This window comes from Corythoichthys intestinalis, chromosome 12 (genome assembly GCF_030265065.1).
Source record: "Corythoichthys intestinalis isolate RoL2023-P3 chromosome 12, ASM3026506v1, whole genome shotgun sequence".
Lineage (NCBI taxonomy): Eukaryota > Metazoa > Chordata > Actinopteri > Syngnathiformes > Syngnathidae > Corythoichthys > Corythoichthys intestinalis.
This window is the reverse complement of record NC_080406.1, coordinates 21,539,730-21,565,829: the sequence shown is the minus strand read 5'-3', so window position 1 is coordinate 21,565,829 and position 26,100 is coordinate 21,539,730. Positions and strand designations below refer to the sequence as shown.

Here is a 26,100-nt window from a genome sequence, read left to right as displayed (position 1 = left end):
TAAATTGGTTGCCGACTAATTTTATAATCCATTTTTGCCAGCAGCTATGAGCAGTCCCATTTGGGTACTTGTTTGTGTGTAATGTACAGGCATGAAAATGGGTCAGGGGTTAAAAAGGTGAGAAAGGTGTGGAGTAAATATGTTCCAGCGTTCTGCCAAAATATCCGCCATCGGCAAAACGTCCTACATGTGGCGAATTTGACCATTTTAATTTTTCACATAAGGCTTAATATTCGAGTTAACGGGGGTTTAATTAGTTGAAGGAGTTGATTTCAACCACCATTGACTCGCGCTACCTTAGCCACTCCGGAGCCCTGAAACTAACAAATAACTGTCAAACTGCACAGAATTTGTTCAAATCATTTCCAACGACTAATTAAACCCCGGCTAACTCAAAGATTAAGCCTAATGTAAAAAATTCTGAACTTCCCCTTTAAAATAAAGACCATTGAATATGGCCATTAAAATGTTGTCTATAAAAGTTTTAGAGAAATAAAACAAACAACAAAAATGAATAAAATGAACAGGAATCCTTCAAAGTATTTCATAATGGGTCCAAATTATTTTTCGAACAGATCATGTGACTATAGAACCTTAGAGACAGCCGTTTGCATTGCTTAGCCAAAACTACAGCTGAGGAGGCAAGATGGATATTTAGAATTTCTTTAAACCTAAGCTTTCAAAACCCTCAACAACAACTGAGCTTGAACCGAGGATTGAGCACGAGCAGTATCAAAAAGTCCTGGCTGTCGTGTTACCTGTTGTGCTGTAATTCCAAGTGGTGCTTGAATTGGATGCTTATAGCGGTCGACAGTCTTTTTGAGCCAGCGCAAAGTTCGCAGCGCACGGAGATATTTTTGTTATCTTTACTGGACAAAAATGTGAAGTAATGGCTGTGTTTCCAGTGTGCAAATGCAGCCGTTTGTAGTATATCTCCTGCCTATTTCATTGCATCCTGGCGAGGTAGCAAGGCTATGTTGTTTTGGCCGCAAACTCCCAGCGCTCACGCATCATGGTAATACACGTGACCCTTTTTGTTCCATCCCCGATTTAAAAATGTGACATGTGATGTCACTCCCATGACTACAGTATTCTTCATTCTACACACATTATGTAGTAATAGTAACGCACAGGCATCAAGGAAAGTAATTTTACTCAGATTACTGATTTAGAAAAATGAACGCGTTAGATTGTTCTTTACTGAAAGAAAGTAATCAGATTAGTTACGCATTACGATACCGCGTTATTGACAACACTGCTTTTATATTACCGTTAAATACACAAGCTTGACGCTACCTTAACGGGAGCTATTTTTCCACCGGACGCTCCGGCAGTGTTCAACGCAAGCTGCAACGAACGGCAGTAACTTTGTCATACCACAAAATATGAAAACGAAAACCATTACTCACTAAATTCAATATGCTGGCAAATGCATTCATCTAAAAACAATTGGGAGTGATACTTTACCTCCTCCAGCGAATGTGAATTTGTGCTTAGTACAAGATCATCTGTCGCAATTAGCGATCTTTGACGCTTTTTTTCCCCTCCCCGCATACAAACTTGTTTCTCTCTCAGCGGCTGTGATTAACCTCAATGAAGTTGCTGTCCTAGCTAAGCCTTGCCTATCATTCGTCTTTGTAAGTTTTTAGTAACTTTGTGTATTGAATTTGAAAGGAAAATGTGTGTTTTGTTTTTGACGAACTTTTTCATGAAGCTAAACTGTTGAAGCTACTCACATGTGGAAAAATACGAGTGTACAACGTTTTAAATGTATTCATTTGGTATATTTCAGTTACCACGATTTGAGAGATCAATAAATTGAAGAATTTACGCCTTGCGTTTGGAGTGCTTGTTTTGGGGTTTGCTGGAATAGCGTCACTGACACACGCAGCATCAAACAGGGGAAGGGGTAAGCGCTGCCGCGCCAAGCCAATTCTGGCTGCATTTTCGACACATGAAAAATAACGAATACGTACTGCTGTATGACGGAAAATTTTAGTGGTTTTGTAACCGCGACGTTTTCATAGCATGGTAATCCGTGAAGGTAACTGGCACATGCCTACAAACGACCCCCCCCCCTTAAAATTTTTCTCCTCGGATCTACACGATTCACGTAGGTCATCCTTTTTGACTTCAAAACGGCGAATTTCGCCGAAAGGTGAGAGATTTTCATGCCTGAATGTAAGGCTGCACGAGAATGTGCAAATGATTAGAACCAGAGAGAGAGAGTTCACCGCTACACTCGGGTTGGTTTGTTGAATCAATAATATGCCGAAGTGTCGAGAGTAGACATGTGCCACTTACCAGTTTCAAGGTAAAACATGTTATGAAAACGTCAAGGTTTGATAACCGCAAAACTTTTCCGTCATACTGTCCCTCCGGTATTAGTTATTTTTTATGTTCCAGAAATGCATGGAGAAATCCCTCTCTTGCAGCTGTAAGGCTTAACCCTCCCCCACCGGTTATTGAGGTCCCCCCCGCTTTTAATGTTTCGTACATTGGTTCCAAAATTGTTCAAACATCCTCTCAGCCTAGACCAAACTATTATTTCAGCATCAAGTCAAAAGTTCAAAACACTAAATAAAAAAGTTCCCATTCCGTATCAGCAGCTTTAAACTACATTCAATTAATTTGTTGTTGTGAATCAACCGTTAAAGTTGTTAAAATTGCCCGTTATTCCATAATTTCCCTCCTGTCTATTTTTGACATGTGAAAGTTTTAAAACTGTTTCAACATTTAAAGCTAGACTCAAGTCAAGATTTTGCTGATTTAGGAGTGCTTTAGATAAAAAGTTAATTAGGTTCGCTACAACAGAGCCTTCCAGAGAAGTCTACTGCTTTAAGATGGCGGCTGTTTACTAACAGCAAGTCGGTCATTTCACATCTAGTTCTCTATACATGTTCTAATGCCGCTGTCTGTCATTTCGCATCTAGTTCTACTGTATATATATGTGATATCTATCGTAGCATTATGTGTCCATATGTTTGTAGCAACTATCAACTCGGCGTTGTTTGTAGTGGCTGTCGGTCGCAGTCAGGTATTATTGTTTTTTTTTTATTTATCTAGCGGCATGAGTTGAACATGATATTTACTCTCGGTCCATTCCTCATTGCGTCCCGAAGTCCGTGCTGACTGTGTTTAAGTTCTGTTTTACCTTGTATAATTAAATAATCGGAATTTGGATGTTTGTGAATCGTTCTCAAATCTTTAACGGCCGGATCGTGAATAATCTGAGAATCGGAAATTTCGCACGCCTCTAGTATACACTGTTATGAATGTTTCCCACCAGTCATGAGCGTTAACTCCAGCGTGTTTAATGTGTCTAGCGGTGGCAAAATGTGTTGTTTTCACTCTGGCAACTGTCTGTGTTGAGAAAGAGAGTGTGTGTACATGATACGAGTCATACACACGTGCTTTTTATGGAAAATAATTCAATTTTTTTGTTATGATGGTAATTATGTTGACCTGTGGCTGTGGGTTTAGGTTCACCTAAAGGGCTGTATTTATTTTAATTTTATTTAGATTTTTTTTTTTTTTTTTTTACATTTATTTTAACTTAACATTATACTTACTGTATGTTCAAATTTGCTAATGTTTTGAAAATCAAAAGTCCTGCTCAATGGAAAAAAATAATTAAATTAATTAAACGTTTTTTCTCATACCCAGATATCTCAAAGTAACACATTTTAGAGTAATTGCAATACCATGATACCGTGAAACCGTTATCATACTGTCAGAGTATCATACCAGCGCATGCCTACTCGAGACTTAGATTGTCTTTTGTGTTGTTAGATCCAGTGTGCCTCCGTCAGAGGTGAGTAAATGAAGCAAACTGTATTGTTTGTATTCTTTCTATGAGACGTTACAACTACTACTACATTTATCTGATGAATCATTTCATTTATCGTCCAGATATTTGATTATAAAAATAATCGTTAGCTTCAGCCCTAACTTTCATTCTTGAAAATTTAGGAGTATTATTATAATATGGTGACAATACATTAAAAAAATCCAATTTCATAATTGTTTCTGACGGATAATAAAAATCATGACCGTATTGGCCCGAATATAAGACGGTGATTTTTGCATTGAAATGAGACTGAAAAAGTGGGGGTCGTCTTATATTGGCGGTCTAGAACTTATACCAATTCACGACGCTAGATGGCGCCAGATATCATTGAAGCGAAGTTCTGTCATGACAGATCTCGGCTACTCTTTTTAGTTTAACCAGTTTGCATTATTTTATTGCAATGTTTTTCCTTATTCAGATTTGTTTCAAGACTACAGTTACAGTTAGACTTCACTCTAATGGTTAATGCAGTTATTACAATTTTGTTGTTTTATCACAATAGATTGGTTTATTTACATTTCAAAAACCAGAAGCCATTCATTTATGAATGTGATTGCACTTTAGTTTACATATTTAAATGTTCAGATATTAAGATTTGAATGAGGCTAAATAACATGCTTTTTCCCTGTAATATATTGTTATAATCATTTGTTTCGGATGTACTGCAATTACTTTCTGTACAAAAACTTAATTTGGTGTTCAAAAAGTCGTTTTTCAAACTTGAGTCTTGAAAAAGAGGGGGTCATCTTATAATAAAGGCCGTCTTATATTCAGGCCAATACGGTAATCGCTCGGATAATTGATTATAAAAATAATCGTTAATTTGAGCCCTAACTTTCATGCTTGAAAATTTAGGAGTATTCTTATAATATTGTGACTTAATTCTTAAAAAATCAAATTTTATAATTGTTTTTGAGTGTTATTTAAAATTTTTACTTGAGTTTTCTAATAATCAAATTTTTCAAATTATTTTTTTTTTCAGGTAGTATTAGAACTATACTTTTCTTAAATTGATAGATGATTCTCACAGTATGTTTGTACCTGCGAGGCTGTTAGGTCGCGTCCTCCGCTCGTAAACGTCGTACCCCTGCGGCCTGTAAGGGTCAGCGTTTTGGATTACGCCGCGGGGCAGAGTGGAGCTGTAGTGCTGGGGTACGGCCACCATGCTCGCTCGAACCGGAGACGAGTGACTGGGCTGCTTGCTCATCTGACAGCCGTCCGTCAGGGTCAGAGGCGAGCCCACGCGGCCCGATGACGAACCCTGGTAGGGTGAGGTTGTCCGACTCGTGCTGCCCTGTCTGGAGTTGGCGGAACCCACCCGTCGTAGTGCGGCAGGGGAGTTTTTCTGAGTTGAGAGAGGCGAGCCTCCGGTTCCACTGCGGTTGGCGGAGGAAGGTAAAGTGGTGGAGAAGATGCAGGAGAGGGGTTTGGGTTCCGTAACAATGGGCGAACCGTAGGTGCTGCCGGCAGAGGTGCGCAGGGAGCCACGGGGGGGTGACAAGCTGCTGACGTGGGACGGGGACTGAGAGCGAGAAGGCACTGAGCTAACTCTCCGCATCGCTCGTCCCGGTACCGCTCCACCCACGGATGGGACCTGAACAGCAACAACAAGGCATTTGTCACAGTGTGTTGCGAGGTCCTACGATGTCACAGAACCCTACCTGTGCAGAGGCCTGCCCCTCCGCCCTGGCGGTCTTCACAGGGGTGCTTGTGCTTGTACTCGCGCCAGGGAAGGAGTGCTGCATCCTCAGCTCAGATTTGACCACATTCTGGTTGCTGTGGTAGACGGTGGTCGCATCCTGGTAACCGCTGTCTGAGTACGAGTTCATCTGAATTGAACTGTGCGAGTTCCCTGTGGACCCTGGAAGACAAGGGGAGGGGGAATGCAGAGAGTAGATCATTAAAGCTTTAATAATAGTCATGACCTTTACCTAAAGAAGAATGATTAATGGCCTCTGTCCCAGCTGGAGAGCAATGATCACCTCACTGATGCTTGTGGTTTGTCTCTCAATTTTGTTGTGAGCCCTTTGATGAAAAATGGTCGCGTTTGAATTCAAGGGCACACGTTTTTCACTGTATTTTGTGATTTTGTTTGACGTAGGGCTGTCCCAAACGATTATTTTTCTTCGATTACTGTCATTTTTGGGCTTTAAGACGCTATTTTTTTCCCTCATTTTGAATCCCATGGCTTATAGTCCAGTGCGGCTTTTTTGTTGTTTTATTTGGGTTAATAGGCATCACTTTATTTGACAGCGTAAGACCGTAAGACCATAAGACCGTCATAATTATGACATGACATTATCATGGGCAAATGTATGCTTATGACAGATGTCATTAAATGTCATCTGGCAAATTATGCCACTAACTCCATTTAACTTCATTTATCTCCAGCTCAGATCTTTTACATCCATTCAAAAGTGAGATAATTTGCCCGATGACACAAAATGACATTGTCATAAGCATTCATTAATGCTCATGGCAGTGTCATGTCATATTCATGATGGTCTTTTGACAGTCTTATGGTGCCACTGTCAAATAAAGTGTTACTAAATACCATAACTAGCAATTAATGAAACAACTGGAACAGTAACTGCAGAAATAACTAGCACAGAACATGACTTTTGGATTGTTATTCACATCTGCAGTGCTGCAATGCATGCTAGGAGGCATGTTGGATGACAACAGTGTTGAAATCAGGTGGGAGCAGAGGTTGACTGTCTCCCCAAGGGAGCAGTGATGGCCAAATGAAGCTTTGCAGCCAATTGGTTCAACGCTTCACGGTGGTTCATTTGGTCTTATGCCAGTCTTAAGATGCTGCTGTCAAATAAAGTGTTAACGGTTAATGTCTTTTGGGGTAAATATCCCTTGATACAGTGAGGACAGCTGCGTCTTGTAATCCAATGCGGCTTATCTATGAACAAATGCCGTTTTCGTGTCATACTTGGTGGGTGGTGGCTTATAGTCAGGAGCGCCTTATACTCCAAAAATTATGTCTAAGACTTAAGACTTGTAAACAAAATTGAAGACATTTTCGAGGCCTTAATTTACAATAAAGGTGTAACGGTACATGTAATAGTATTGAACCGTTTCGGTACGTGGTGCTCGATTCGGAACGGACGCGTACCGAACGAGTTTCTGACGTAATATAAGCCTTACTTTTTTAGGCTGAGTCGATCGGGTTATAGTTTCTTTGTGTAGATTATATTTACTCCGTCTTCTCTACTGTCATGAGGACCAACACGCACAGCATAACGCAGAAACGTCAACGGCGCGACAACGTGGCCGCAGCGAGAACGCAGTGAAACGCGGGCGTTACAGTCAATCAGCCAATGCACACCAGTCGCAGTGCGGCCGCGTGTTAGACGCATCCCAGAAGCGGCTCAACGCGAATAGAACGGCAGAGTTTATTATTTCATGCGAGACGCGGCTCTCCTGCGTCAATACTACTACCAGAAGCTCGGATCGTATAAAAATACGGTGGATCTGGTCAATTTTCAAACTAATATGCAAACGTAACCTACTTTTTGAGTCCATCAGATCTCTTGAGTGGTCGATCGGGGCACGGTTGACTTGTCTTTGTTTATTTACTGCTGTCTTCTCTGCTATAATAATAACCAACATGGCCCCGTGTTTAATACAAAACCCTCCTACCACAAAACAAGTAGGAACTAATATTCACATAGGAACTGAAGTTATACAACACAAAATATACAATATAAATGAATACTACATCACATTTGTAAAATATAAACACATAATAAATAACAGCCCATTTAAATAAAATAAATTGAAATGAGCTAAAAACACCTGTAATTAAATAATAAGAATAATACACAGCTCCCGCTTACACAATTAAATTTATTAATTTCTGTGTGGCGATTTAACTTAAGAAAATCCACCAATAAAGCTTTTGAAAACCGTTCACAAGAAAAAAAATGTTTCATTGAGGCATTTCATTTGTAAAGTACATGTTAAAATCTTTGTCATTGGGATTGCTTTTCTCTTTAGCACAGGACTTCTTTTTTCTTCTTTCTTTCAGAAAGAAAGCTGACCAATACGCGGGGTCTGAAAGGCAAATTGTTGTTGGATTATTATCTTCAAATACCCGCTACTTTTTTGCAGAATTCTAGCTTTGTATAGGCTAATGTTCCTATTGCTGAAAGCACAAAAGTGTGTTTTAAACAACTAGCACACTTATATTTTGCATTTTGTTTTCGTACTGTACCGAAAATAAACCAAGTTAGGCACCGAACCTAGATTTTTGTGTATCGTTACACCCCTAATTTACAATTATCAAATTTAAGACTTTTCCAAGTTTTTAAGACCCCGCGGGTACCCTGTTAAAGGGTTAATTTCGACTTCTGCGGAAATTCGGGTTATGTCGCCAGCGCAGGAACGGAACTCGTTCGTAACCTGGGGATTACCTGTAATAAGTCAAGGTACCGTACTAGTGTAATACAGTGAGTGGTGCTTTGAGATATGAGTGACCCACTTTATCAGTTGTCAGTTTTTGACAGTAATTTCCATTCATTTTAATAGGCAAAAATGATTTAAGACATAACAATTTGAAGAGGAGCTTGGTCACAGAACATTAAACCTCGAGATAGAACGTTGAGGACCTAATTCTCAAAATAGTTCAGGAGAAAACAGAACAAATAAATCCTTTTTTTTCCCCACATGGTCTGTCTATACACCAGATTTTCACATCATCCGGGTGGGTCTGGATGCCGGAAAATAACCCTAGCAATGAAAGTGTGTTCACAGTAGAAGGAAGATAAATGAAGAAGACAGAGAAGACAGAAACAGACCCTCACTTTCATGGGGGGAGGACTGTTCCGGAGAGTATGGAGACAACTGCTCCGACTCGAGCCTGATGCGGTAACTTGGGGACTGGGAGCTTTCGGCGAGCCGTGCCTGGAGCTCCCCTGGGGCGTGGATGTCTGGGAGAAACAGTCAAAGAGAAATCCATTTGACTAAATATACAGTACATTTTGAGCATATGGACATTTTATTACCTGCTATTTCCACCTCTTTAATTTCTGCTACATTAAGCTGATAATCATGCACAGCTCAGGTTATGTATTTTACACCTCTGTGGATTTTACTGGGGACTTTAAACAGCCTGCCAGGTTTATTTCCCCTCACAAACTGTATGTACATCCACAGCTAATGCCATTGTGTTGCCCATATTTACAAATCAGCATACAGAATTTGCCAACCAATCAAGTTTGACTTTGTATGTCGCGTACATGAACTTGGAATGTCAAACGAATTAATCCTTTCGCGGTAGTGGATAACGATGAACATCAGGCTTTTTAAACATATTGGGTGACGAGGGGTTAACAAACAAGTCGCAAATTTCATCCAAATGTGCTATCAAATGTATGAACCAACATGCAGAACTGTAATAACAACCAAAATCAGTAAGATATATTGAGGCCAGGGCCAATATACAGACTTTTTTCAAGATGGGCCATTGGTAAATATTTGGCCTACAGTTGTGGTCAAAAGTTTACATACACTTGTGAAGAACATAATGTCATGGCTCTCTTGAGTTTCCAGTTATTTCTACAACTCTGATTTTTCTCTGATAGAGTGATTGGAACAGATACTTTGTCACAAAAAACATTTATGAAGTTTGATTCTTTTGTGACTTTATTATGGGTGAACAGAAAAAAGTGATCAAATCTGCTGGGTCAAAAATATACATACAGCAGCGCTAATATTTGGTAATATGTCCCTTGGCCATTTTCACTTCAATTAGGTGCTTTTGGTCGCCATCCACAAGCTTCTGGCAAGCTTCTGGTTGAATCTTTGACCACTCCTCTTGACAGAATTGGTGCAGTTCAGTTAAATTTGATGGCTTTCTGACATGGACTTGTTTCTTCAGCATTGTCCACAAGTTCTCAATGGGGTTTAAGTCAGGACTTTGGGAAGGCCATTCGAAAACCTTAATTCTAGCCTGATTTAGCCATTCCATTACCACTTTTGATGTGTGTTTGTGGTCATTGTCCTGTTGGAACACCCAACTGTGCCCAAGACCCAATCTTCGGGCTGATGACGTTAGGTTATCTTGAAGAATTTGAAGGTAATCCTCCTTTTTCATTATACCATTTACTCTCTGTAAAGCACCAGTTCCATTGGCAGAAAAACAGCCCCACAGCATAATACTACCACCACCGTGCTTGACGGTAGGCATGGTGTACTTGGGGTTAAAGGCCTCACCTTTTCTCCTCCAAACATATTGCTGGGCATTGTGGCCAAACAGCTCGATTTTTGTTTCGTCTGACCACAGAACTTTCCTCCAGAAGGTCTTATCTTTGTCCATGTGATCAGCAGCAAACTTCAGTCGAGCCTTAAGGTGCCGCTTTTGGAGCAAGGGCTTCCTTCTGGCACGGCAGCCTCTCAGTCCATGGAGATGCAAAACACGCTTGACTGTGGACACTGACACCTGTGTTCCAGCAGCTTCTAATTCTTGGCAGATCTGCTTTTTGGTGATTCTCGGTTGAATCTTCACCCTCCTGACCAATTTTCTCTCAGCAGCAGGTGATAGCTTGCGTTTTCTTCCTGATCGTGGCAGGGACAAAACAGTGCCATGCACTTTATACTTACAAACAATTGTTTGCACTGTTGCTCTTGGGACCTGCAGCTGCTTTGAAATGGCTCCAAGTGACTTTCCTGACTTGTTCAAGTCAATGATTCGCTTTTTCAGATCCATGTATGTATATTTTTGACCCAGATTTGATCACTTTTTCTGTTAACCCATAATAAAGTCATAAAAGAACCAAACTTCATGAATGTTTTTTGTGACAAAGAAGTATCTGTTCCAATCACTCTATCGGAGAATAATCAGAGTTGTAGAAATAACTGGAAACTCAAGAGAGCCATGACATTATGTTCTTCACAAGTGTATGTAAACTTTTGACCACAACTGTATATAGTAGGATAACTGCTATGTTCACTGTTTGGGTGATGATCTTTCTTACAAAGCCCAACGGAAAATTGTCCATCCAATATTTGGATTTTTTTTTTCTTCCAAGATCGGCCGATATCAGCCGATATATAGCCAATATAAGACAACTGTTATGTTCACGATTTGGGTGATGATCTTTGTTAATTGTTATTTTGCACCACCTAGTGGCCAGTGATACAAAACGAAGCAGCAGACTAAATACCGTATTGGCCCGAATATAAGACAGCCCTGATTATAAGACGACCCCCTCTTTTTCAAGACTCAAGTTTGAAAAAAGTTTTTGAACACCAAATTTTTATACAGAAAATAATTACAGTACATCTGAAACAAATGATTATAACAATATATTTGAGAGTAAAAGCATGTTATTTTGCCTCATTCAAATCTTAATATCTGAACATTTAAATATGTAAACTAAATTGCAATCACGTTTGTAAGTGAATGGCTTCTGGTTTTGGAAATGTAAATAAACCAATCTATTGTGATAAAACAACAAAATAGCAATAACTGCATTAACCATCAAAGTGAAGTCGAACTGTAACTGTAGTCTTGAAACAAATCTGAATAAGGAAAAACATTGCAAACTGGTTAAACTAGAGAATAGCTGAGATCGGACTTCGCGTTTTTTCATTTATCAAGGCAGGTTCTGGTCCCCGTTAACCGCGAAAAATGAGGGATCATTGTATATAACTTACATATATTTTATTATAAGTCATCTATATTCATGCGATATCGCCAATAGCTGAGAGTTCTGATTAGAGTGAGTTTTCATTGTGGGTGCACACAACCAAGCAAAGATGTGATGGGGTGATATTCTCTTGTCTGAGTCCACATGAGATGTGACCACATTGACATTTCTGGTGGCCGTAGGCTGGTTTCCACGGCAACGCTGCCACCTCAAACGCCAAGTCGCATACAGCGCATGACGAGGGCAATAAGACTCACAGGAACTCGGGTCATTGTTCTCCAAGGGACATGCATTCACACCGCAGCACGCGTAGATTGGAACAAGTGCGTGACCGCGTTTGACAGTCGTTCATTATCCTTACCAAAATGACTACTCAATAGCAAACATAACAGCGATTACTTTTTTGCACACGCGTTCCAAGTAAATGACTCACAACAGTGCATATGTGCAACTGCACAGGCTGTCCTGACAGAATCGAAGCGAGATTGATGACTACTATAGAATTGCTCATTTTTGCAATTAATAGGCCATAAAATGCATTGGTGAGAATTCATTACTATCTATTTTGTATTGAAGATGATTTGAGGAAGCGAGGTGAAAAAATTGAGGATTTTCAAGAAATCCCTTGTGTTTAAATTGGAGCTCAGAGGAGATAACTGAAGAAAAACGCCCAGGGCTGCTAATTATTGCAAAATCACAGAGCTTAACAAACATAATTGCAAACATTAGAAAGCACGCTGGTATGGAAACTATATGTTCGCATTTAGTACTTGATTAACATACATATGCCTCACAATGGTACATGCAGAAAGTTAATAAGCGAGAAGGAATAGAAACATGCATGTGCCAGCAGATATTGTGATTGTTGTAGATTAGTGATTCTCCAAATGCGCATTTAAGTGTTTTTTTAAATTTTCTTTTAACCAAGTGCAGGGTGACTGAGATTTGACTCCCAATTTTAAGGTGCTTTTTATGTGATTAAAACTAGGGATGTCCCGATCCGATTACGTCATCAGAAATCGGGCCGATCACGCCATTTTTCAGACGATCTGAATAGGGTGAAAAGATCGTGTTTTTGATTAAAAAGATATACAGTGGGGCAAATAAGTATTTAGTCAAGTTCTCCCACTTGAAAATATTAGAGAGGCCTGTAATTGTCAACATGGGTAAACCTCAACCATGAGAGACAGAATGTGGAATAAAAAAACAGTCACATTGTTTGATTTTTAAAGAATTTATTTCCAAATTAGAGTGGAAAATAAGTATTTGGTCACCTACAAACAATCAAGATTTCTGGCTGTCAAAGAGGTCTAACTTCTTCTAACGAGGTCTAACGAGGCTCCACTCGTTACCTGTATTAATGGCACCTGTTTTAACTCATTATCGGTATAAAAGACACCTGTCCACAACCTCAGTCATTCACACTCCAAACTCCACTTTGGCCAAGACCAAAGAGCTGTCGAAGGACACCAGAGACAAAATTGTAGACCTGCACCAGGCTGGGAAGACTGAATCTGCAATAGGTAAAACGCTTGGTGTAAAGAAATCAACTGTGGGAGCAATTATTACAAAATGGAAGACATACAAGACCACTGATAATCTTCCTCGATCTGGGGCTCCATGCAAGATCTCACCCCGTGGCGTCAAAATGATAACAAGAACGGTGACCCAAAATCCCAGAACCACACGGGGGGGCCTAGTGAATGACCTACAGAGAGCTGGGAACACAGTAACAAAGGCTACTATCAGTAACACAATGCGCTGCCAGGGACTCAAATCCTGCACTGCCAGACGTGTCCCCCTGCTGAAGCCAGTACATGTCCAGGCCTGTCTGCGATTCGCTAGAGAGCATTTTGATGATCCAGAAGAGGACTGGGAGAATGTGTTATGGTCAGCTGAAACCAAAATAGAACTTTTTGGTAGAAACACAGGTTCTCGTGTTTGGAGGAGAAAGAATACTGAATTGCATCCGAAGAACACCATATCCACTGTGAAGCATGGGGGTGGAAACATCATGCTTTGGGGCTGTTTTTCTGCAAAGGGACCAGGATGACTGATCTGTGTAAAGGAAATAATAAATAGGGCCATGTATCGAGAGATTTTGAGTGAAAATCTCCTTCCATCAGCAAGGGCATTGAAGATGAGACATGACTTGGTCTTTCAGCATGACAATGATCCCAAACACAAAGCCAGGGCAACAAAGGAGTGGCTTCGTAAGAAGCATTTCAAGGTCCTGTACCAGTGTATCTGGTCCAGTACCAGTGTGTGAAAAGCTTGTGAAGAGTTACAGAAAACGTTTGGCCTCCGTTACTGCCAACAAAGGGTACATAACAAAGTATTGAGATGAGCTTTTGGTATTGACCAAATCTTTATTTTCCAACATGATTTGCAAATAAATTCTTTAAAAATCAAACAATGTGATTTTCTGGGGGGGTTTTTTCCACATTGTGTCTCTTATGATTGAGGTTTACCCATGTAGACAATTACAGGCCTATCTAATATTTTCAAGTGGGAGAACTTACACAATTCGTGGTTGACTAAATACTTATTTGCCTCACTGTATTCATGCATTTTTTCTTCATGCTCATACAGCCTTTCACTTTCCCTCTTACTAAGCAGTGCGACGAAACTGTTTTTCTTGGTCACCAGTGCAGCTGGCGTTTGGTACTAAAAGTCAACGATGATTGACAGGTGTGTAGCTTTGATCTGGCCAGGGAAGCTTCGGTAGCGCAAAATCAAAAGCACGAATGTGTTTATCATCGTTAAACTTGCAGCCCAGTCTGAAGTGTGCTGCGCCAACTCAATCATTGTGTAAGTGAGAGGCTGTTCTCGGCAGCGTCAAAGCGTGAGTCAATTTGAGTGGACTCACTCATATGAATTACAGGGAGTTCTCTGGTTACGACATACCAGACTTACATGATTTTGACTTTACGATGCCGGAGTTTCGTCCGCTATTTGGTCTCCATTTGTGTTTTTGTTTTGTTTTTTCAAAATGTTTACTTTTGTTTTGTGATGCATGCTTTTATTTTTACATCCACACGCAAGTAATAGCGCATGTCCATACGAAGCAAAACATATTTGCCCACACGAAGAAGAGCGTACACGCTAGGGGTGTGACAAAATATCAAAATGGTGATATATTGTGATACTTAGTGATACTAGTATACCTTAGTATAAGGTTACCGATATGCTCCTGCCGAGAATTGATATATCGTTGGGGCGCTTACAGGTCACTTTTTTGTTCATATTAAGGCATTCAAAGGTCACTTTCTTTTGAGTTTGAGTCATTGCCTATTAATTTGGCGAGATTCGTGGGTCATTTCCTGTTCTGTAACCCCAAATAAACCGGAATAAATGCCCCAAAATCAAAACGAAATGACGAAATATCAACAGCAAATGGCCTGAAATGCACCCAAATTAGACTTATTGGCTGCCATTGACCACCATAGACGTCCAATTTGTTTGAAGTGGGAGAGATGGCAGCGAATGAACTAATGTTCAATCGCTGACACCCTCCAAACTTGAATGGATTGGACGTCTACTCGTGATAAACTCATTCCAATTCACAGCGGAAGGATGAAAATAGTTTGTTTTTGTGTTTTTCAGTTGTTTTGGAGAATATCCTAGAATGATTTCCTGACCAATGTATCAATAATTGTTGTATCGCCATATCGTGAGACCATCATTATCGTGAGCTTTGTATCGCAAATCGTATCGTATCGAGAGGTACCAAGAGGTTCCCATTCGTAGTACACGCACACACGAGGAAGAGCGCATTTGCTCCCACGAACAAGTCGCGCAGCTGAGTGAGAGAGATAGGGGAAAGAAAGCCTGCGCGCAGATTTGTTGCTTGTGAAGCATCCACAGAGGCAACACCTGTATATAACAACTTCTGTACTGTTTTTTGTGCGTTTTAAATTGTGGTCAAATACAGGTCCTTCTCAAAAAATTAGCATATTGTGATAAAGTTCATTATTTTCTGCAATGTACTGATAAACATTAGACTTTCATATATTTTACATTCATTAAACACAACTGAAGTAGTTCAAGACTTTTATTGTTTTAATCTTAGGGCTGTCAAACGATAAAAATTTTTAATCGAGTTAATTAAAGCTTAGAAATTAATTAATCGTAATTAATCGCAATTCAAACCATCTCTAAAATATGCCATATTTTTCTGTAAATTATTGTTGGAATGGAAAGATAAGACACAAGATGGAAATATACATTCAACATACGGTACATAAGTACTGTATTTGTTTATTACAACAATAAATCAACAAGATGGCATTAACATTATTAACATTCTGTTAAAGCGATCCATTGATAGAAAGACTTGTAGTTCTTAAAAGTTGAATGTTAGTACAAGTTATAGAAATTTTATATTAAAACCCCTCTTAATGTTTTCGTTTTAATAAAATTTATAAAATTTTCAATCAAAAAATAAACTAGTAGCCCGCCATAATACTAATACAATAATACATAATACAATAATTACACAATGCTCAGGGGTGCTTAAGCCCATAAAATCAGTCGCACCCAAGCGCCAGCAGAGGGCGACAAAAGTCCAAAAAACACAAGCAACAAGTTGGCATTGCACTGTGCTGTCATTTTAATCTGTTTGAGCGGGGCATGTGCGTTAATTGCGTCAAATATTTAAACGTGATTAACTAAAAAAATTAATTACCGCCCGTTAACGCGATAATTTTCACAGCCCTATTTAATATTGATGATTTTGGCAAAAAAAAGTCAAGAAAACAAAAATCCCTATCTCAAAAAATGTGCATATCATGAAAAGGTACTCCAAAGAAGCTACTAACCTAATCATCTGAATCAACAAATTAACTCAAAACACCTGCGGAAGATTCCTGAGGCTTTTAAAAACTTCTAGCCTGGTTCATTCTCAAAATCGCAATCATGGGCAAGACTGCTGACCTTGCTGCTGTACAGAAGGCCTTCATTGAGGCTAAGACACAGAAAGAAATTTCTGAGCGAATATGCTGTTCCCAGAGTGCTATATCAAGGCACCTCAGGTGGAAATCTGTGGGAAGGAAAACGTGTGGCAGGAAACGCTGCACAACCAGAAGAGGTGAACGCACCCTGAGAAAGATTGTGTAGAAGGGCCCATTCCAGACGTTGGGGGACCTGCAGAAACAGTGGACTCAGTCTGGAGTAGAAACATCCAGAGCCACCGTGCACAGGCGTGTGCTTGAAATGGGCTACAGGTGCCGCATTCCCCAGGTCAAGCCACTTTTGAACCTGAAACAGCGGCAGAAGCGCCTGACCCGGGCTACAGAGAAGCAGCACTGGACTGGTCCTCAGTGGTCCAAAGTACTTTTTTCAGATGAAAGCAAATTTTGCATGTCATTCGGAAATCAAGGTGCCAGAGTTTGGAGGAAGACTGGGTAGAAGGAAATGCCGAAATGCCTGAAGTCCAGTGTCAAGTACCCACAGTCAGTGATGGTCTGGGGTGCCATGTCAGCTGCTGGTTTTGGTCTACTGTGTTTTATCAAGGGCAGGGTCAATGCAGCTCCCTATCAGGAGATTTTGGAGCACTTCATGCTTCCATCTGCTGAAAAGCTTTATGGAGATGAAGATTTCATTTTTCAGCATGACCTGGCACCTGCTCACAGTGCCAAAAACACTGGTAAATGGTTAACTGACCGTGGCATTACTGTGATCAATTGGCCAACCAATTCTCCTGACCTGAACCCCATAGAGAATCTGTGGGATATTGTGAAGAGGAAGTTGAGAGACACCAGACCCAATACTGTGGATGAGCTTAAGGCTGCTATCGAAGCATCCTGGGCCTCCATAACACCTCAGCAGTGCCACAGGTTGATTGCCTCATGCCACGCCGCATTGAAGCTGTCATTTCTGCAAAAGGATTCCAGACCAAGTATTGAGTGCATAGCTGATATAATTAATTGAAGGTTGACTTTTTTTGTATTAAAAACCGCTTTTTTGTATTGGTCGGATGAAATATGCTAATTTTTTGAGATAGGGATTTTTTGTTTTTGACTTTTTTTGCCTGCCTGCAAAGTAATTGTCAGCGAGATGCTTGGCCCTGATGCGGTTAAAGACATTGCTTAAGTCCCCTTGTCTGATAAGTCTGAGCTTTTCAAGCCTAACTGCGATAAAATAAATAATTAAATAAAAACACAGAGACAAAGAGCTGTTGAAGACGAGCTTCGTGTGAGTCTTTCTGCAATTCCAGCCAGGATATCGGCTTTGTGTTCATCTAAACAGGCTCAAGTCACACTTGAGTTAGAATAAATATGGAGAAATTATTGGATAATTAAATATACTGTACAGGAAGTAATTTTGAAACATTTTTGGTTTGTGGTGTGCTGCGACATTTTTTCCTATGTAAAAACGTGCCGTGACTCAGAAAAGGTTAAAAAAAAAAACACTGTTCTAACCGAACGCATTTCTTGTGATGATTACATTGACGACATGCGGAACGGAAATAATAATATTTCCATATAGCAACTTTTCAATCACGCTGTTACTTTTGCAAGCTGATTTTTTCATACAAATATAGACCCATGTTTAGTTCCTGTGCATATAATTGGCAAAAAAAAGGGGTAAAAAGCAATTTCCAGCCTACCGGGAGTTCTCCAAGGCAGGGACTTCTCAGACGAGCTGCGAGGGAGAAAAGGAAATGAAAAAGTCAGTACGGGCACAGTGACAGTGACGCGTTGTTTACCAAGTACATTTTTCATTACCGTTTCAGGATAGAGTCACAGATGGTAATCATTGGCTTCATGGATATAACGACCAGAGTCATCTAATGTAACGCTTACAAATCAGATGTAAAGTCCACTTTTGTCACCTTTGTTTATCTAGAGGTGCATTTGGTGTGAGATCTAAATGGCCTGACAACAAAACTAAAATCATATTGGGGCAGTGTCAGTTGTGACAGTGAAGTCCAAGTTTAGAACAAGGCTAATGGGTGGATACTGACAAACGGACAGAGTTTAAGATCAATATTAGAGATCGTTGAAAAAGAGTCATGAGGGCCGAGAGTTCATCCCTGAAAGTACACAAAGGCATTTTGCTGCTGAAATAACAGAAAACCTTCTTTGAACAATGGGAGTTTAAAATGGAGTGGATTATGACAGAGAGGATTTAAAGACATTTGAGTTCACTCAAAGTGAAGTCATGTAATTCTTTATCCCTTTTTACATTGTCTGTAAAAGCTGGCATTTTCCCATTATGTTGTAAAGTTCCAAAGTCTTAAGTAAATCCTTGTGGTATAGGTGCACCCCTAAAATATAGACAGGACCACAGGCTAAGTGAATTTCCTCCTTCAACATAGTTTTTAGACTTTAATTCATTGCTTGCTATTGAAACAGTAACGTCCAACTCATTTAAGCTGGGAGGACTGTCCGTGCAGAGCTCCTGACTGCGACCAAATAATCGCATTTTGCAACTAAGTTAGAGCCAGTGCAAGAATTTTTTCATCTACTTGCACATGCGCGACTATTTACATTTTTTTTGTTTTTTTTGTTTTTTTGCTGACAAACTCCTTCACAGTTAAATCCTTTAGTTGGCAGAAATGTAACGAGCTGGTTAGCCAAGGGACAAGACAATAGAAAAAAAAGAGTGACAGTGGACAATGTGTGAAGCGGTTGCCGCTCGGCCAGCGGCGGGGTCGGCACCTCCCGACTCGATGCGAATTGGAGTATATAAAAAATGTATAGGGGAAAATTAAACCACAAAAGGGAACGCCATGTCACTCAGGCGTGCAATCGTTTTCACTTTCGTGACTTTTTGTACTGTGAAATTGCCGGCACTTCCAGGAGAGCGAGACTCTCGAAACGGGTGCCCGGTGAAGCTCCGCCTGTCTCGGCCACTGTTACACACATATACACACACACAATGTATGGGTGTCGTCACATCACATTTTAAAATATGCAGAGTTCAGTGTTGTGTTCGTCAACAATGCCGATAACGAAAATATTTCGTCAATGAACATTTTTTCTATGACGATGACGTGACGAGCTAAAAACGTGGCTTGGGAGACTAGAACATAACGAGATGAATGCCAGTTTTTGTCTGACAAGACGAACACGAGACGAAAATACTAGGGCTATCAAAATTATCGCATTAACGGGCGGTAATTAATCCTTTTAATTAATCACGTTAAAATATTTGCGGCAATTAACGCACATGCCTCGCTCAAACAGATTAAAATGACAGTGTCATGTCCATTTGTTTCTTGTTTTTTTGTGTTTTGTCGCCCTCTGCTGGCGCTTGGGTGTGACTGATTTTATGGCACCATCCATGAGCATTGTGTAATTGTTGACATCAACAATGGCGAGCTACTAGTTTATTTTTTTTGTTTGAAAATTTTACAAATTTTATTAAAACGAAAACATTACGAGAGGTTTTAATATAAAATTTCTATAACTTGTACTAACATTTATCTTTTAAGATTCAATAACTTGTACTAACATTTATCTTTTAAGAACTACAAGTCTTTCTATCCATGGATCGCTTTAACAGAATGTTAATAATGTTAATGCCATCTTGTTAATTTATTGGTATAATAAACAAATACACTCCTTATGTATACAGTATGTTTAATGTATATATCCGTCTTGTGTCTTATCTTTCCATTCCAACAATAATTTACAGAAAAATATGGCATATTTTAGAGATGGTTTGAATTGCAATTAATTACGATTAATACATTTTTAAGCTGTCTATTAACTCGATTAAATTTTTTTATCGTTTGACAGCCAGACAGAAAACACATATCGTTTCTGTCATATGTTGCGTGACATTTTCATATTTTATGTGGAATACGTCAGATTGCATCATAGCACTTTTTGGGTCGTGTCACTCAAGTGAGATGTACTGTGCCTCTTGCTCCTAACCGGAGTATAGGATGTATCTCAAGCTAGACTGTGCTCCATCTTGCTTGTTTGGAAACACGGTAAGATTTGTTTTCTTATCTTGGCATGAGAAAATAACCAATGCTGCTTTACCTTTAAACAGGGTCCCCCCAGGCTCATAAATCTAAATTCAAGACTTTTAAGACCTTTTTTTAATGCCATTTCAACTGAAAATTAATACTTTTCTCGCACCCATTATTTAGATCATATTGAATCATATTAAATAAATAAAGCACTGAACATCAAATTTAACCTCAATTACTAAGTGTGCTTGACAAAAGGATGCACATATATTGAAGATACAATTAAAACACATTTAAAGTAACATTATAAAGTCTGTCAGAATTTTTTTAAACACACACACGCACACAATAATTACGGACAAAAAAGAGGAGGAGGACAGGACTCAGACCAACCATCTTCTGTAACAGGCTAGCCGCTCATGCACCTGCCAAAACCCCAGTGAACATGGCTAACTCTTGAGTTAAAACAGCGAAATTCAAATTCATTCGAAAGGCAAACCAAAATGTTTAAGCAGGTCCACTGCCTTCTCATGACTCATAAACTGCAACCTAAAGTATCTGGATGTAACTTGAGCCCCTTTCACATACTCCAAAACAACGGGAATATCGCGGGACTTAACCGTGCAGCAGTTGTGTGTGAAAACAATTTCCCGTGTCGACTGACATGGGAAGCAGTGTGCGTGAAAGCAGGTGTGAAATTCCCGGGTCACAGCAGATGGCTGATGACATACATATCATAGCGGCGGCCGATGTAACTTCCTCCCTCTTCGCAGTAAGACGAAAAGCGGTAAACAAACATTGCAATTATAAACATAGCAAGCTGGAAACCGCTAAATTAAACTGAAAACAGGACCAAAATTAAAATGTCAATTATTACGTCGGGCCGGGCCAGGGTTCTTTCTCGCTAACTTTTTGAAATAACTATATATTAACGATGTATGAATGATAAACTAAGGCATACTTGTTATAAAAGAAATAATTTGGATGAAAAAAAGAAGGCGCTGTATGGTCATTGCAGAGCCAGAGTGTGCCTATACGCCCTTTTTAATCTTCTCCTCTGCGAGTCCGCAAAACCGCATCAGTTTATTTAAATTTCCAGCGTTATTTCGTTGTGTAAATAAATTTTTAATGATCATAAAAATATGTAGTCTATTTAAACATTCAGAATATGTGCGTTTTTTTTTTCTGCCAGCTGAGAATTCGTTACAAAAGACGGGCTTTTATGCAGACATCGTCACAAATGTTATTACACAAAACGCGGGTCGGGCTTTAATGCCCGCGGACCAGGTCGGGTCGGGCTGGATTCTTTTAGGCCCGATTTTTCCCTCTATCTCAAAGTCTTGATGAGCTTAAATTGGCTAAGTTACGAAGTCGGGAATGCTCCCTCCGGAAATGTTTATGTTTAACAAACTTTTCCAGCATTATTTCATTGCGTAAATACATTTATAATGATCATAAAAATATGTAGACTATTTAAACATTAAGAAAATGTGCGGTTTTTTTCTGCCACCTGAAAATTCGTTACAAAAGACAGTTACGACATCGGGAACGCTCCCTCTGGAACAAAACGCAATATGACCAACATTGTGACAGTCGATGTTTCGTTCCACCGACAAACGGACGCATTCCCGATCCAGAGATGGATGGATTCTCCGTTTTGCCGGTTGTGGTGGTTTGGCAAGCACAAGTTGCATTTCGATTTGTAGTGCAGTGCATCGTAAAAATTCTATGCGTCATCTTCATTATGGATTTTTAAAAAAAAGAGAAAAACTTCGTCACGGATATAATTTAGGTTGCACTGGGATGTTCTTGAAAATTAAGACCACAGTGAAAAAAATCCAGACTTACAACAGCTAGTTTAATACTTTTAATACCTTTAATAATGGAAAACTAAATTCAATGCTTTTTTAATACTTTTAATAACCCGCAGGTACCATGTCTAAAAGTCTGTGATGAGTGATCATCAGACGCTAAATGTAACTCCTAGCGTTAGCATAGCATTCACGTGAACATTACCTTCACAATGGCAAGCGGAGGAGAGTCACTTGGCTTTTATGGTCAGTGGCTTCTAGGTATGGTGAATTGAAAGTAATGTACTGCTTTTCACAAAGTTGGCATTGTCCTTTTAGACGATACAATATGTGCTCATCTGTCTATATTCATTCAAAATTGTTGGAAACCTTTATTTGTTTATGGACTAAAATGTTTGAATTTAGAGACGAAAACTTCATTAGTAAGTATAAAAAAAAAAAAACTAAAAAAAACAAAAGAAATTTGTATGAGAATTTATTCGACTAAAACTAGACGAAGACAAACATTTATAAATGACTAAAATAGGGCCGAAGCTATCGATTATTGTCATATTCGATTAATTGATGAACTATTTAGTTCATATAATCGAGTAATCAAAATTAAATTACCTGAGCTGAGCCTCAAACAGTATATTTTTTTTATTTTCTAAAATGAGGATTTATGTACAACAAAAGAACAATTGGCTAACTTACATAGCAAAAGTCCGCTAGCTTAAATGCTATAAAATGCTAACTTTTTTTTTTCTTCTTTTAAACAACGTTCTTAACAAATGGTTCATACATATTCCCACAAAAAACAGCTAAATATGCCTAGAAACTAAATTAGGAATGCATTGTAAAAACATTAGCTTTTTTTCTCATCGAATACTCGAGTTAATCGTTGCAGTACTAGACTAAAATATGACTAAGACTAATAAGTATTTTCATCCAAAAGACTAAGACAAAAATGAAAAGGGCTGCCAAAACAACACTGGTTGGGCGTTTTTTGCTCTCTCAGGCAAAAAGGTTCCTGACCACTGACTTAAACCCATGACTACCTTTAGATTCTGTTTTTTTAAACTTCTTTTTCATATACTTATTTTTTTCATCATGAATGGGCCACTCAGCATCAATGTTACAGCTAGGTCTCCCTAAAAAATTCCCATGATAACCTAATTTCTAAGCAGCATGCTGGTTGATGTCAAAACTGATAAAAAATAAAATATAAATTCATACGTTTGTAGTTTTACGTATTTATTCTGAAAGTATTTATCAGTTAAAGTGTGAAAATTACAGGAAAACTTTGCATGCCGATGTACAGTATGTGCCCCTGAATCTTCTGCTTGCGCCCCTAAAATTTTAAGTTAGGGGCTTCTGGGCTCCTAGTAAGAAATGTTAGTCTCAAACCCTGCTGTGAATGCTCAAGTTTCAGTGCCATTCATGGCGTTAAGACTAGGAGTGGGAACCTCCTGGTACCTCACGATACGATATGCGATACAAAGCTCACGATAACAATCTGACGTTATGGTGATACAACGATTTTCGGTACATTGGTCAGGAAATCATTCTAGGATTTTCTACAAACAACTAATAAACAGAAAAACAAGCTTCTGCTCTGAATTGAAATGAGTTTATCACTAGTAGACGTCCAATCCATTTGAACTGGGAGGGTGGCAGCGAATGAACGTTCGTTCATTCGCTGCCACCCTCCCACTTCAAACGGATTGAACGTCTATGGCTGTCAGTGGCAGCCAATGTCAGGCAATGAGGTAATTTTGGGCCATTTAAGGTCATTTACCTGTTGATTTTCAGTTACTTCCTGTTGATTTTGGGGTATTTTATGGGTCACTTGCCGTTTATTTGGCGTTACAAAACAGGAAGTGACCTGGAAATCACCCACTTGAAAATATTAGAGAGGCCTGTAATTGTCAACATGGGTAAACCTCATCAATGAGAGACAGAATGTGGAAAAAAAAAACAGAAAATCACATTGTTGGATTTTTAAAGAATTTATTTGCAAATCATGGTGGAAAATAAGTATTTGGTCACCAACAAACAAGCAAGATTTCTGGCTGTCAAAGAGCTCTAACTTCTTCTAACGAGGTTTTACGAGGCTCCACTCGTTACCTGTATTAATGGCACCTGTTTTAACTCATTATTGGTATAAAAGACGCCTGTCCACAACCTCAGTCAGTCACACTCCAAACTCCACTATGGCCAAGACCAAAGAGCTGTCGAAGGACACCAGAGACAAAATTGTAGACCTGCACCAAGCTGGAAAGACTGAATCTGCAATGGGTAAAACGCTTGGTGTAAAGAAATCAACTGTGGGAGCAATTATTAGAAAATAGAAGGCATACAAGACCACCATTTCGATATTTTGTCAAACCCCCTAGTTAAGACGTCTAATCCATTATGACTGAGAGAGTCTGGCAGCAATCAATTGCTGTGTGCTCAACTAAACTAAGTGCCGCAAATGCCCGGCAATGGGTTAAGATGCTACAAGATTGTGCTAAAGCACTACAATGGACCAAATCACATATTTTGGTCATTTGGATCAAATGGCTTCTGTGATGGCAATGCAGGTAACCCGGCATTTTATCTCTTATAATAAAGTGTTTGTTTTCTTTTAAAAAAAAAAAAAAAAAAAAAAACGATCCACAGAAGCAAGGCAGGTTTGCAAGATATACGAGTGCTTCAGCAGAAAGCCATAATCAGGGAATATTAGCCACTACATCATAAAAACACTCTGTGACCGGTGAAAAAAGCTCTTCACTTTGTCTGATCCCGTTCAAGGATGTGGAAGAGAAAAAAATGCTGGTCATTACAATCAAGCAGCCATCTTTACAATGACCCTATACAGCTCTATAATGAGCTTTAAGCGGCACGACTTTCTGGGTGTTAATAGCCACATGCAGGCAATTAAAGGAGTTAGTTAGACGAGATGTGCTCCGCTGAGCCATGGAGAATGGAGGGAAGAAGGAGATACCTTGATGACAAGCCACTGTGCATGTTGAATGCCAACTGGATGGCAGGCTTAAGGTAAATAATATACTAGCCCTTCTAAAAAAATTAGCATATTGTGATAAAGTTCAACATTTTCTGTAATGTACTGATAAACATTAGTCTTTCATATATTTTAGATTCATTACACACAACTGAAGTAGTTCAAGCCTTTTATTGTTTTAATATTGATGATTTTGGCAAAAAAGTCGAAAAAAAGTCGGGGGGGGGGGACTATCTAAAAAAATTAGCATATTTCATCCGTTCAATACAAAAAAATATTTTTTTAATACAAAAAAAACTCAACCTTTAATTAATTATATCAGCTATGCACTCAATACTTGGTCTGGAATCCTTTTGCAGAAATGACTGCTTCAATGCGGTGTGGCATGGAGGCAATCAGCCCGTGGCACTGTTGAGGTGTTATGGAGACCCAAGATGCTTCGATAGCGGCCTTAAGCTCATCCACAGTGTTGGATCTGGTATCTCTCAACTTCCTCGTCACAATATCCCACAGATTCTCTATGGGGTTCAGGTCAAGAGAGTTGGCAGGACAATTGAGCACAGTGATGCCATGGTCAGTAAACCATTTACCTGTGGTTTTGGCACTGTGAGCAGGTGCCAGGTCGTGCTGAAAAATGAAATCTTCATTTCCGTAAAGCTTTTCAGCAGATGGAAGCATGAAGTGCTCCAAAATCTCCTGATAGCTAGCTGCATTAACCCTGCCCTTGATAAAACACAGTAGACCAACACCAGCAGCTGACATGGCACCCCCGACCATCGCTGACTGTGGGTACTTGACACTGGACTTCAGGCATTTTGGCATTCCTTCCATCCTTCTCCCCAGTCATCCTCTAAATTCTGGCGCCT

General features: G+C 39.4%; 1 protein-coding gene across 6 annotated transcripts in view; it reads right to left on the bottom strand.

Annotated features, from left to right (window-relative positions):
• LOC130927091 (plakophilin-4-like) overlaps positions 1 to 26,100 on the bottom strand; it is a 249,057-nt gene that overhangs the window by 100,111 nt on the left and 122,846 nt on the right. For 5 of the 6 annotated variants that reach the window (XM_057852634.1, XM_057852635.1, XM_057852632.1 and 2 more), the window contains 4 exons: positions 18,122 to 18,156; positions 8,659 to 8,790; positions 5,512 to 5,711; positions 4,892 to 5,444 (listed from right to left, as the gene is read on the bottom strand). In XM_057852634.1, the coding sequence (XP_057708617.1) occupies positions 4,892 to 5,444; positions 5,512 to 5,711; positions 8,659 to 8,790; positions 18,122 to 18,156 (920 nt within the window). The remainder of the gene's footprint in view (positions 1 to 4,891; positions 5,445 to 5,511; positions 5,712 to 8,658; positions 8,791 to 18,121; positions 18,157 to 26,100) is intronic. The other variant, XM_057852633.1, reaches the window with a different exon arrangement.